A 12341-nucleotide genomic window follows, 5' to 3' on the forward strand; every position below is an offset into this window, starting at 1 on the left:
CAAATTTTTCTGTAAAACTAAAACTGCTGTAACTATTAAAGTCTATTGATTTTCAGAAATGTATTGAAAATGTAAGGAAAAAAGTTTTCACATAGATTTAAATAAAACAGTAATTATTTTTTTCTGGAAGCAGAGAAATAAATGGATAATTTCCTTAAGAGCACTAAAAACCATAATTTTGGTTGAAATATTCAACAAGCCCAATCGAACACTCTCTCAAATCCTTTCTCAATGAAATGAAAGGAACGGGATTTCCACACTAATTTCTCTCCACCGGATGCTAAACTCCTAGAGTGGGAGCTCGAGAGAATCTGTTTCCTGTCTTTATAGTATCAGGCAGCTACGAGGCAAAAACCAAGACAACGGAGCATCCATCTAACCAATGAAGACAGGAAAGATCCCCAACATCAGCGACGATCTCGGCCCCAGGCCCAGTGTTGGTGACCTACCATCATCATCCTCTCATTTTCTACTTCGTTGAGCAATTCAGCAAATTCCTTGAAGGATTCAGCTGGAAGGATAAAATGAAAAATAAACCAAATTAATTATGGTACTTGATAGGCGAGTGGGCAGAGATCTGTGCGACGGGAGGTAGAACCAGTGCCCCAAGCCCGCGTGGCCCGGGAACGAAAGTTCCAGGTCTCAGGCCAACAGAAGAATGTGTACAGGGCCCCGTAGAACGTCTCTTTTCTCCTTTTTCTTTTTGCCAATCCCACTACCCAAGAGTACTCTTCCTCCAGTTTTACTGACGTGATTGATGCGCAACATTGTGTAGGTTTAGTCTACAGCATGATGACTCAACTTACGTACACTGCGGAACGCTTACCACGATAAGTTGAGTCAGCGTCCATCGTCTTCTTTCCCCTTGCGATGAGAACTTTTAGAATCTACTCTCTTAACAGCTTTCAAATATCCCCCACAGCAGCATTAACTACAGTCATCATGCTGCACATGACATCTCCAGGACATATTTATAACCAGAAGTTTGTACCTTTGACCCCCTTCACCTAACTGCCCCACTCCCCACCCCCAGCTCTGGCAACCACAAATATGACTTTTTTTCAAAATTTTGCTTTGTTTAGATTCCACATATAAGTGAGACCATACAGTATTTGTATTTCTCTGTCTTATTCATTTCACTTAGCATAATGCCCTGCAAGTCGATCCATGTTGCCAAAAATGGCAGCGCCCTTCTCTTTTGTGGCTGAATAGTATTCTATCAAATATATTATATATATGTATATGTATGCATATGCATGCGAAATATGATGTCTACACATATAACCTGTTAATGGACACTTAGGTCGTTTCCATGTCTTGAATGTTACAGATAATGCCGCCATGAACATGGGATGCACAGCTCTCTTCAGCATTGTAATTTCATTTCCTTCAGATAAATACCCCAAAGTGGAATTGCTACATTTTAAGTAGCTCTACTTTGTAATTCTTTACTCTTTTCCATAGCAGCTGCACCAATTTACACGCCCGCCATCAGTGCACAAGGGTTGCCTTTTCTCCCTGTTCTCAACCAGCCCTTATCTCCTGTCCTTTTGATATAGCTATTTTGACAGGTGTGACGTGATAGCTCATCATGGTTTCGATTTCTGTTTCCTGATGACCAGTGACGCTGAGCACATTTTCATGTACCTGTTGGCTATCTCAATATCTTCTTTGGGAAAATGTCTATTCAAGTCCTTTGCCCATTTTTTAATTGGGTTATTATTATCATCACTATTATTACTATTATTAGTAGTAGTAGTATTATTAGTATTATTTGCTATCAAGTTGAATGAGTTCTTTACATATTTTGGATACTAACCCCTTATATATATATGATTAGCACATATTTTCTCTCATCCCGTAGGTTGCCTCTTCATTCTGCCGATTATTTCTTCCACCGTGCGGAAGCTTTTGGGTTTGATGTAGTCCCACTTGTGGATTCTCTTGTTATTACTTGTGCTTAAGGTGTCATATCCAAACAGCAGTGCCAAGACCCATGTCATGAGGCTTTTCTGCTGTTTTCTTCTAGAGTTTTATGGTTTCCTGTTTTACATTTAAGTCTTTAATCCATTTTGAATTAATTTTTGAGTGGTGTTAGGATCAGCATCAAGTTTCATTCTTTCACATGTGAATATCCAATTTTCCTAGCACCATGTATTGAAGAAATTGTCATTATTCCATTGAGTATTCCTGGCTCCCTTGTGAATATTAGTTGACTGTACACATATGGGTTTATGTAGGAGCTGTCGATTCTATTCCACGGGTCTATGTGTCTAATACTAAGCCTAAACCCATATCCCTGCGTTCTAGTTTTATTTCTCAAGTTCTTGAAGATCTTTTGTGGGACTGTAGAAGGCGTGTGGTATGTTAGAAAGTACATTACATGGGGTGATAGATGTGGAGGAGTCAGGTTTGGGGGACAAGATGTAGAAACAGAAGGAGCACGAATTTCAGAGACAGACAGACTTGGACCTGCATCCTCAGTCAATCATCCTCTTGCCGCGTGACTTTTGGTTTAGTGACGATCCCTTTGAGCTGCAGTTGCCTAACTTGCCAAGTAAGCATGACGATATACCTGAGAGTGTCGCTCTAAGGACTAAATTAGAAGGGAAATGAAAGGTAGAGAGAGTGCCGACACACAGCAGGCGGCGGGTGTACCCCGTTTCCCCCATCCCAGTTTTCGAGTCTTCTGGTTCCAGTTATGCAAGGTGACTGGGGAAGTCACTTCTCCCTGGACTTCTATTTCTTCATATGCTTAACAAACAAACAAACAAACAAACATACAAAAGCTACATAAAGCTAGACAGTCTTTAGGGTCCCTTTACTATCCCTAACTACTATCTTAAAGTTCCCAAATTCTCACCAGAAACAGGAAGTGTATTCCGAAGTGGAATCTGAATAAAAGCAAACACACTAGAAGTATGAAGAGGAACAAACGCATCCACAGTTATATCTTTCAATCACAAATAGGTTTATTTCCCTTCCTAAGAGAACTGGACAATGAAACTAGCATTCCTAGCACCAAGGAAACAAGTTCACGATCAACATAGTGCACAAGACAATGGCATTTCTTTCTTCTGAGGATTAAGTTGCTGCACACGCTCAGGGAAGTCACCTTGGCAAACACTGCCAATTAAAAGCTCAACCTCAGCACGGAGAAGAAAAACACCCTAATCAGAAAGAGTAAAGAGCAAAAAAAAAAAAAAAAAAGCAAATGTTCGCTGACCTCCTGTCCCCAAATATTTTATACTACAAAAGGAGTCAGAGATTTTTGTTGTTGTCGTTGTTGTTGTCGTTGTTGTTGTTGTTGTTGTTATTCTGGCACATTTCCAAGCAATATCAATTTGCCTCTAAAGGAAATGTGACAAGCAGCATATTAAAATATTGAAAGGAAAAGATTAATCTCTTGAAACGCAAGTGGGTCAAGACTGAGAATTTAATCTTCACAGTAAGTTTATCAGGGACATTTAATCATCCTTTATCTTAACAGGAGAAAACTCAGGCTCTCGGAAGCTAAGCAACTTGTTCACACTCACACAGGAAGTTAATGGCAGAGCTACGTGTCACATAGGTCTTGGAGCTGTCGCACTGCCCACACGTTTTCAGGTAGAGGTAGGCAAAGATTAGGTGACTCAACACCACCTGAAGAGATTCTCAAACAGAGACAGGAGAAGCTACCACTACCAGCAGCTGGGCTTTCAATATGAATTGGCCTTCATCCTTCTCGAAGAAACTCCAAATCTGACAATATTAAGTATGCCTCAAAAGAAGCGTTTGCTAAAAGATAACATCACTTTTAAAATCGAGGTATTATTTACATATTGTACCATGCACCATTTGAAAGAGTACAGCCCAGTCGATTTTAGTGTTTTCTAAAAGTTGTACGAGCATCACCACTACATAATTCTAGATCATCTTCATCACCCCCCCATTTCCACCTCCCCCTATGAAAAATGTCTGTATAGCTGATTTATGATGTTGTTCAACTATTCTATTTCCTTGACCTTCTGTCAAACTGTTCTCCAGTTCATTATTGAAAATGAGGTGTTGACATCGCCAACCATTACTGTCGAATTGTCTAATTGTTCTTTTAATTCTTTAAGTTTTGCTTCATGCATTTTGGAGTTCTATTTTTAGATAGATAGATATATATTTGTAACTGCTGTCTTCTTGAATGACTGACTCATCATAAAATGTCATCCTCTATTAACTGTTTTTGTCTTAAAGTCTACTTTGTCTGATATTAATACAGTTCCTCCAGATCTACTGTATACTGTTCTGCATGGTATATCTTATTCCATCCTTTTACTTTCGACCTCTTTGCGTGCTTGAAGGTAATGAATGCATGACTCTTTAGATGGAGATCAACTGGATCACGTTTTTGCATCCATTCTGCCAATCTGTGCTTTTTGATTGGCGTGCTTAATCTGTTTCATTTAATTAATTACTGATAAGATAGGGTTTCCATTTTTCTTTTAGTTTTCTAATAAAAGTCTTATGCCTTTGTTCCTCAATCCGTCATTACTGCTTTCTCTTGAGTTAAATAATTGTTTTCTAGTTTATCGTTCTAATTCCCTTGTTGTTTCCTTTATGATATATATTTTTAGTTATTTTCTTAGTGGTTGTGCTACAGGTTACAATTAACATCTCAATTTATAATAATCTAGTTCAGATTAATGGCAATTCCATTCCAGTAGTGTAATAGGACTTAGGACCTACATAGCTCCATCCCTTCCTCATCTTTCATGCTGTTATTGTTGCTAGATTTTAAAAAAAGGCCAAAGTGAGGGGCAACAGCATTTATTTGAGATTAAAAAAAGAACAGCTATTTGGAAAGCGCTGATTCATGCAGAACTCAAAGACTGTTCTGATTAGAAGGCAAAGGCAAGGGGCATTTATGAAGGAAGGCACTGCTCTTGGTACAGATAACATAACATGGTGATGCTGAAGTTAAACAAATGTTTAGTTTTCAGTCCAGTAGTCATCCATCTGGTAGTCACAATATCTGATTTCCTGTAATCTTTGCAAATAGTTCTTTGGGACACAAGGTTGGTTTAGGCCCAGTCCAACGTTATTTTACCCTGTTTTAATATGCCAAAACTCTGAGGCATGATCGTATGGAATGGCAGCTCCAGCTCCATTTTCAAATGGTTCCCTTTATGTAATTTTTTTAGGCCATTATACAAATTACATCTCTATACATTTTATAATTGCTGCTTTACACAGTAGTGTTTTAAAATCAGTAAAATTTCATAATTACTGCTTTACGCAGTAGCCTTTTAAAACCAACAGGAAAATAAAGAAGTTAAAAACAAAAATATATGTATACTGTCTTTTATATTACCTGTGTAGTTGCCTCTTTATTGGTGATCTTTATTTATTTATGTAACTTCTAGTTATTCTCTAATGTCCTTTAATTTTGGCTTGAAGGACTTCCTTTACTATTCTTCCAGGGAAGATCTATTAATGATTAATTCTTTAAGGTTTTTGGTTACCAGAGAATGTCTTAACCTCTTGGTTTCTTAATAGACAGATTTTCTGGATACACAATATTTGGATGATAGACATTTTTCTTTATAAATTTTTTTATTTACGTAAAGTTGCTATGTAATATTATGTTAGTTATATTAGTTCTAGGTATACAATATAGTGATTTGGCCTTTTTTATACCTCATGATATGATAACTCCAGTAATAACACTAATCATCTGGGAAGGGAAATATAGGCAATAAGATTGTGATTAAGGTTCCAAGTTAACAAATGATAGACTTTTCCTTCAGTATTTTGAATATGTCAACCCACTGCCTCTGGCCTTCATGGTTTCTTATGAGAAGCCAGTTGTTATTTTTTTTTTTTTTGAGAATTTCTTACATGATAAGACATTTTCCTCTTATTTTTCTTTTTACAAAATTCTCTTTGTTCCTGTCTTTTGACGGTTTGAGTGTGATGTTTTTAAGCATGTAGCTCTTTTAGTCTCTTTTCCTTCGAGTTGGTCGAATTTGTGAGATGAGCAGATTAAAGTTCTCCATCAAGTTTTTCTAGTTTTTGGCCATTGTTTCTTCAAACATTATTTCTTCCCTTTTTCTCCTTTTCATCTAGGACTCCCATTATGCATGTGCTCCTACCCTTGATGGTATCCGTAGTCTCTGAAGTTCTATTAATTCTCTGAATTACTTTTTCTTTATTTTTCTCTGACTGAATAATCCCAATTAATGGATCTTTAAGTTTGCTCCTTCTACCTTCTCTGTGTGAAACTCTGATGTTAAGCCCCTATAGTGAACTTTTCATTTCAATTATTCTATTTCACAAGTGCACGACTGTTAAGTGGTTCTTTTTTATTAAGCTAAGTACATTGAAATTTTATTTTTATATAAATTATAAAATAAATATATAATATTTAAACTGGCTAGTTGAAAGTCTTTTCCTAGGAAGTCCAATGACTTGGCTTCTTCAGGGATAATTTCTATTTATTGTTGGGATTTTGTTGTCCTTGTTCATGGGCCAGTTTGTTCTTATTGCTTTGTAGATCTTGTAATTTTTTTGTTTTGTTTTAAATAATGCAATGTGACAACTTTGGAAATCAGAAAGCCCTCCTTTCCCGTGGCTTTTTGTTCTTGTCGTTGCTGTTTGTTTAGTGACTTCATGGACTAATTTTATAAAGTCTGTATTCCTTGTCATGTTAATCCACTGAAGTCTCCCATCAGTTAGCTTAACGGTCAGCTAATGACTGGACAAAGATATATTTAAATTATTTGAACAAATAAGTCTCCCAGCTTTTGTCGAAGGGCTCTGTGTATGTGCTGGTATCTGCCTTCAATACTCGGCCAGCTGGTTTATAACTAACTCTGTTTTAGTCTTTACTTCTTCTTTGCGCAGATCTCTGAGGTTAGGCAGAAGCAAGAGATTAGAGTTTTTTCGAATCTTTTCAGGACAGATGCAAATCTCAAATATAGCAAAATCCTACACATGTGCATGACTTGCTAGATTTTCAGGAATATGTTGCAACTTTCAAAGCTCGCTATGGAAACCTTATTCTCCAGTTTTTCTTGTTAGATTTATTATTTGGCTTCTTGTTTGCTACTATTCTTTTTGCTGTCTGAGGCAGCTGAACTGCTAAAAAATTACCACTAATTGTTTGTGACCAATTCTCTGAGGAAAAATCCACTTGCAGTAAGTCAGCTCTGAGTCATTTTATATAAGACAGCCATATACGTGATATTTTCCAACTTCCATGATTGTATAGCTGTTACTTTTAAAGGCTACCGTGGAGCTGGAGAGAAGGGAATGGCAATAGGGCAAATTAAAACACCACAGAGCTCACTGTTATTCCAGTTATTCATCCATTTTCCTTAAATAAACATCTTATATTGCAAATTTTGGTTAATTTCCAGAGTTCTCAGAAAGTTGACTTTGGAAATTTTGCCAGTGTTTTTATTACTTTTATGGAAGAACCACTTTTCAGACGTTATTTCTCGACCATTCCTACTAAGGTAACTGCGTCAGAGATTTTTGATATGTACTTTCAATTAACAAGCTCTTCAATAATTGTTAAATCGATTTAAAATTAAGTTACTAGGTCAAGAAAACCTCCATGGCTCACTGTGTGGTCTCTGAAAGGCCTTGTAAGTTTATTTAGTTGGTAATCAGAAGACTTTAAGGCCCACTGAGGTATATGGCAACAGACAAGAAGAATAGTAAGGTCGAGCTTCTGATTTTAGCTTCTGCATTCTGATAAGCCATTATCTAAAAGGCTCAGACTTGTACATATCATCTATATCAGTCCAAGTACCTCATTTTATTCTTAAAGGAAATAGGGGTCCAAACATGGAAACTGACTTGTCCAAGGTAACACAGCTAGCTGCACAGTCAGAAGGGGACCCCAATGTAATGCTCTAAGTGCTGTGACAAATAATGTGTTGCTTTGCCGGAGTACCTTTGTCATATCCTCTTCTCTAATTGCCCCTCAAATGGTTTTTGATTCCCCAAAAGGTTTCATATGCAGTCTTCTTTGCTCATGTATATAGTGCAGTGACAAATGCTTCAAGGGCATAAGTGACAAATGTTTCAAGAAGGTTTAGACCATGCTATGGTTATTTCTGGCTTAGAGTGATAAGGTCCTATAGGGCCACTTACTAAGTATATTTTTAACCAAATGTCATGGATCATTACGGCGCTTTCTGAAAGCTCACACTGCGTATAGTTCTCTAGAGTTAGTTAATGCGAAGAACAGAAAAGCTTTAGTAGGATCATACTGTCCATTAGAGTGCTGTGGGAGAGAAGAGTTACAAAAGAGCAGGGGGAAGGAGTTCAACTCTTGCCCTCTCCTCAGATAAGAGGAGTGATGACTAAGAAAAACAGGCTGGAGAAGAAAACAGGCCTGCAGAACCGGCACTGTTGGCGCCAGCACCACGACCATCAGCGACACTCCCGGCCCCGCCATCGCTACAAAGCATAGCTCAGAAAACTGCTATCAGTATTTTTCGATAACATCTAGCTGTCCCCACAGCATTAAAAGGAGAGTCCGGCAAGAATGAATTGTCCCTAAAAATATTCACAAGAGGAAGAGTAAAATGTTAACAAAACAAAGAGGAAAGGCGAGACACTATGCTACGTGTTTCTAAAATCTGATGTTATTTTTCATTATCATCTGAGTAATGACAAAACTGGTTCAGCAAGGTCACGTGAACTTCCTAACGCTATTAGGTACTGACTTCCAAAACAGTTGTAAATTTCCCATGAAGGATTAGAATATGGATCAAGAGGCTTGAAAAGTTTGTATGCCCTTTTAGCCAGTAAATTCACTTCTGGGAAATCACATCTAAAAATATAATCCTGAACACAGGAAGAGAAACCTTTATGCCCAAAGGTAAGCATTCAACAGTATTAATGATAAGGAAGGAATAATTGAAAACAAACAAACAAACAAAAAGGCCAAGGACTGGGGAATGATGGAGTGGTTCTACTTAATGGACTGTTATATAGCCATTAAAAAGGAACAGAATACCAAATGTATAAACGCGGCAAAACACCTATGATGAAATATTATATGGAAAAAGCAGAATACAGAACACTGTATGTAAAAAGCACACGTAGAATATTATTACAATTATGTATATTATGCTTAGGTTTCTTTAAAGGACTGGAAAAAATGCATCAAAATAACTGTGGTTCTTTGAGTGGAAAGCATATGCATGTATAAACTTCGGTGTCAAGAAGAACCAATGTAAAATCCCACTTAAACTGCTTACTAGCTATGTTATCTTGGGCAAGTTTCTTAATCTCTCTTAGCCTCAGTCTACCTCCTTAGATTTGCTCTTAAAAGTAGAGACTGGATGCAAAGTATTGTGCACATAGTACATGCTCAACAAATTATAGCTACCGATAATCCTGTTTTCTATATTTCCACATTTTATAATAAAGCGTGGTCACATTACAATGCAGAAACACCAATAAACTCAATTCTTACTTTTTAAAATGAAAACTGCCTAAAATCACATAGCTAATAAATGGATAGGTCTGGATCAGAACCAAGATCCAGCCAACTACAAGACCATGTGCCTAAGTCCTACCATTTCCCCATAAATGGTGAGCCAAGGTGTCGCCAGGGTCATTGGCATGGATATAAGATGGTGGCAGGGACAAGATGGAGAGGAAAGCTTCCCAGAGTGTGCAATTAGAAGAGCTGGTGTGACCTTCACGTTGGGGCAGGGATGAATGGCAGATGGACCTGAAGCCTGGGCTGACTGCCGAGTATTCCTGGAAAACTGTCATTCACTTACTCGCCCTTAGCTGGCGTCTGACCAGCAGTCTCCAGATTGATAAGATAGGAAGCATGGCAGGAGAGTATAAAATGTCCATGAGGGCTGGAGAGGGTGACGTTCATGCCTTGCAGTCTCCTCATTGTGCACAAATGTCACCTTCTTCCATCAAATGCCCCGGTGGGAATTCAGAGGGCCCTAGAGCTGGCACTGTCCTCTGAAAGCACTGCGGGTTATGCCCTGCTTTGTGAATCTTAGACCACCGACAAGGCTGAACTTGACCTGAGCCTGGGATGTAGGAAAGTGACCGTAAAGAAATCTCCCACCCTTGTGTGTCCTGAAAAACCAGCACAGTGCAAAGGACTGCCCTGTCTGCACGTATAAGACCCAGCTCCATCTTTCCTCACAACTCCCATTAGACTGGCACGTTTATCTGTCTGAATACCCCAAGTTTCCTTCCTTTTCCTTGAAACTCTCCTCATTAATAAACATTCTCCCTACGGCAACAGAGTGAATCCAGCCACCTCCCTAAACAACCAATGCGCGGGTTAGCAATTTGGGGTTTCACGTCTGAGTTGCAGGGGAAGTTCTACCAAATCAGAAGGAATGCTTAGCCTTCCCCAGTTTAAATTTGCAGGGGTAAAATATTTAAATATACATGTTTCAGATGTTGCATGCTGCACAGGAAGTTCCCAGATGCATGTCAATGCCCTCAACCCTAATGTGTCTCTATTTATCAGATTCCCAGCGCCACCTGGCCTGGTATCAGGGAACAGGAGAGTGTTATCAGTTGTAATTTAAGTCCTATTTTCAAATGTTAACTTTATCACAACTTACTTCTTTAATTTGAATTAGCATCTTCAAATCACTGGTTCTCACGGGGGACTCACTTCGCTTACCCTATGGAATCTGACTACCACACAAATGTGGAGGGCCTACTTCATTACTTCCTCATCTTGATGTCTTTCCGGTATATTCTACCCATATGGCTGATACCTTATGTCAGTATTATTACATTACATCTGAAGATTTTTTTCTCTGTAGAGATCATCTTCATCCATTTTCATAAATCAGATGCGACACCCACTCATCTTTGAAAATAGAAACCATTATGTTTATTGATATTTTGTCTCAAGACTTTTTTCATATTGAGTTTTATCTTGTATCGTGTGCCCCAGAAGCAATCACCTGTCCTTGTCAGTTGCTTTATTATTCTCCTAATGAACTCTCATTAGATCTGGTAAGTTAATGTCAGCCATTTCGATCTTTTCCTCATCCAGATGTTTTTCGATTTAATCACATGCATCCTTGACAGCATCTGCAATTAGCTACAGGCCAGAGTAGTTCATTGTTAACAAAGGCTTTCTCAGACCACCATGGAAAAGGACTTCTGTGTACAACCTACTGGTGGGATCTTCTGAAAAACTCTGGGACCATGCCAGTGAACTCAGTCAGGATCTCAATTACTCCAGTCAAGAACCAAATGAGGTCATAGGACCACTAATGCAAGCTCGAGTGCAGCAAGGATCACTTAGGACTGAGTGAACTGATGAAGGGGGTGATTGAGGATTTTGTCCAAAATATCACCGATGTTAAAATATTCTATTTTTTATATATATAAGGAATCCATTTCTCTTACTTTGTAAGCTACCTAAAACTTGTACCAATGTAGTAGATTATGCTTTTGTAAATTAAAACATGTGTAAATGATATCTTACTCTCTTCCAAATTATCTCCATGATTCAGAAACTCCTATTAAATATTATTTCCATGACAATATACTTATTTTGCATAGTTTTAAGAGGAGACTGTCCTCTTTGTTACCACAACAATATTGAAAATATTGTTTATGCAACCCAGGCCTTGCTTGGAATGTCATTTCTGAAAATGATGCTCATTAAATCAGATATGATCAGATGCTTTTAAGGAGCAAAGGTTGACTTCATGCAGCCAATGCATACAAAGCCCTCTTGGGAAAACCAGGCTGAAAACCTGACTTACAGAATTTCCAGCCTAACAGGAGAGCAAGGAAAGTCTGTTCCTGCCAGGTCCAAAAGCTTTAGGATATTTTGGGGATCTAGAGAAGAAAGGATTTCACCTTTCAAATTTATAGCCTCTTGGGGCTTTTAAGAGTCCAATCTGAGGTTCTTTATGAAAACTTCTAGCAAAGTAACCTAAATAAACCCATATAACAAATTACCATTGCTGCTGAAACTGTATAAATACTTAGGCCAAATCTAAGGAGACAAGCCTTATTTTTTAATCGAGAATATATATATATATATATATATATATATATATAGAGAGAGAGAGAGAGAGAGAGAGAGAGAGAGAGAGAGAGATTAACTTTAATCAAAAGAGAGAAATTTTGTGTTTCAATGGAAAATGATGCATTGTGTATAATACGCCCTTGTGGATTTTCAGAGATTTTTTCCCCCTGCTTTGAGCTTTTGCATCTCTTGTTAATGGTGGGTCACTTATAAGTATGCAAACTCGGGCGTGTCTGGTTGAGATTTAATTGGCGTCCTCTTCTTCATTCTCTCCCCCCGCCCCCCAAAAAACAGTTTTAGAACCTGTCTTTAA

The 12341-nt window shown here is 38.1% G+C and overlaps 1 protein-coding gene across 4 annotated transcripts in view; it reads right to left on the reverse strand.

Moving 5' to 3' along the window:
- Positions 1 to 12341, reverse strand: part of OPHN1 (oligophrenin 1) — a 224918-nt gene that overhangs the window by 114548 nt on the left and 98029 nt on the right. For 3 of the 4 annotated variants that reach the window (XM_016158194.2, XM_016158195.2, XM_016158196.2), the window contains one exon: positions 450 to 511. The exons of the other annotated variant lie outside the window; for it this stretch is intronic. In XM_016158194.2, the coding sequence (XP_016013680.1) occupies positions 450 to 511 (62 nt within the window). The remainder of the gene's footprint in view (positions 1 to 449; positions 512 to 12341) is intronic. 4 annotated transcript variants of the gene reach the window in all.

The sequence above is a fragment of the Rousettus aegyptiacus genome, unplaced genomic scaffold (genome assembly GCF_014176215.1).
Source record: "Rousettus aegyptiacus isolate mRouAeg1 unplaced genomic scaffold, mRouAeg1.p scaffold_m13_p_9, whole genome shotgun sequence".
Taxonomy (NCBI): domain Eukaryota; kingdom Metazoa; phylum Chordata; class Mammalia; order Chiroptera; family Pteropodidae; genus Rousettus; species Rousettus aegyptiacus.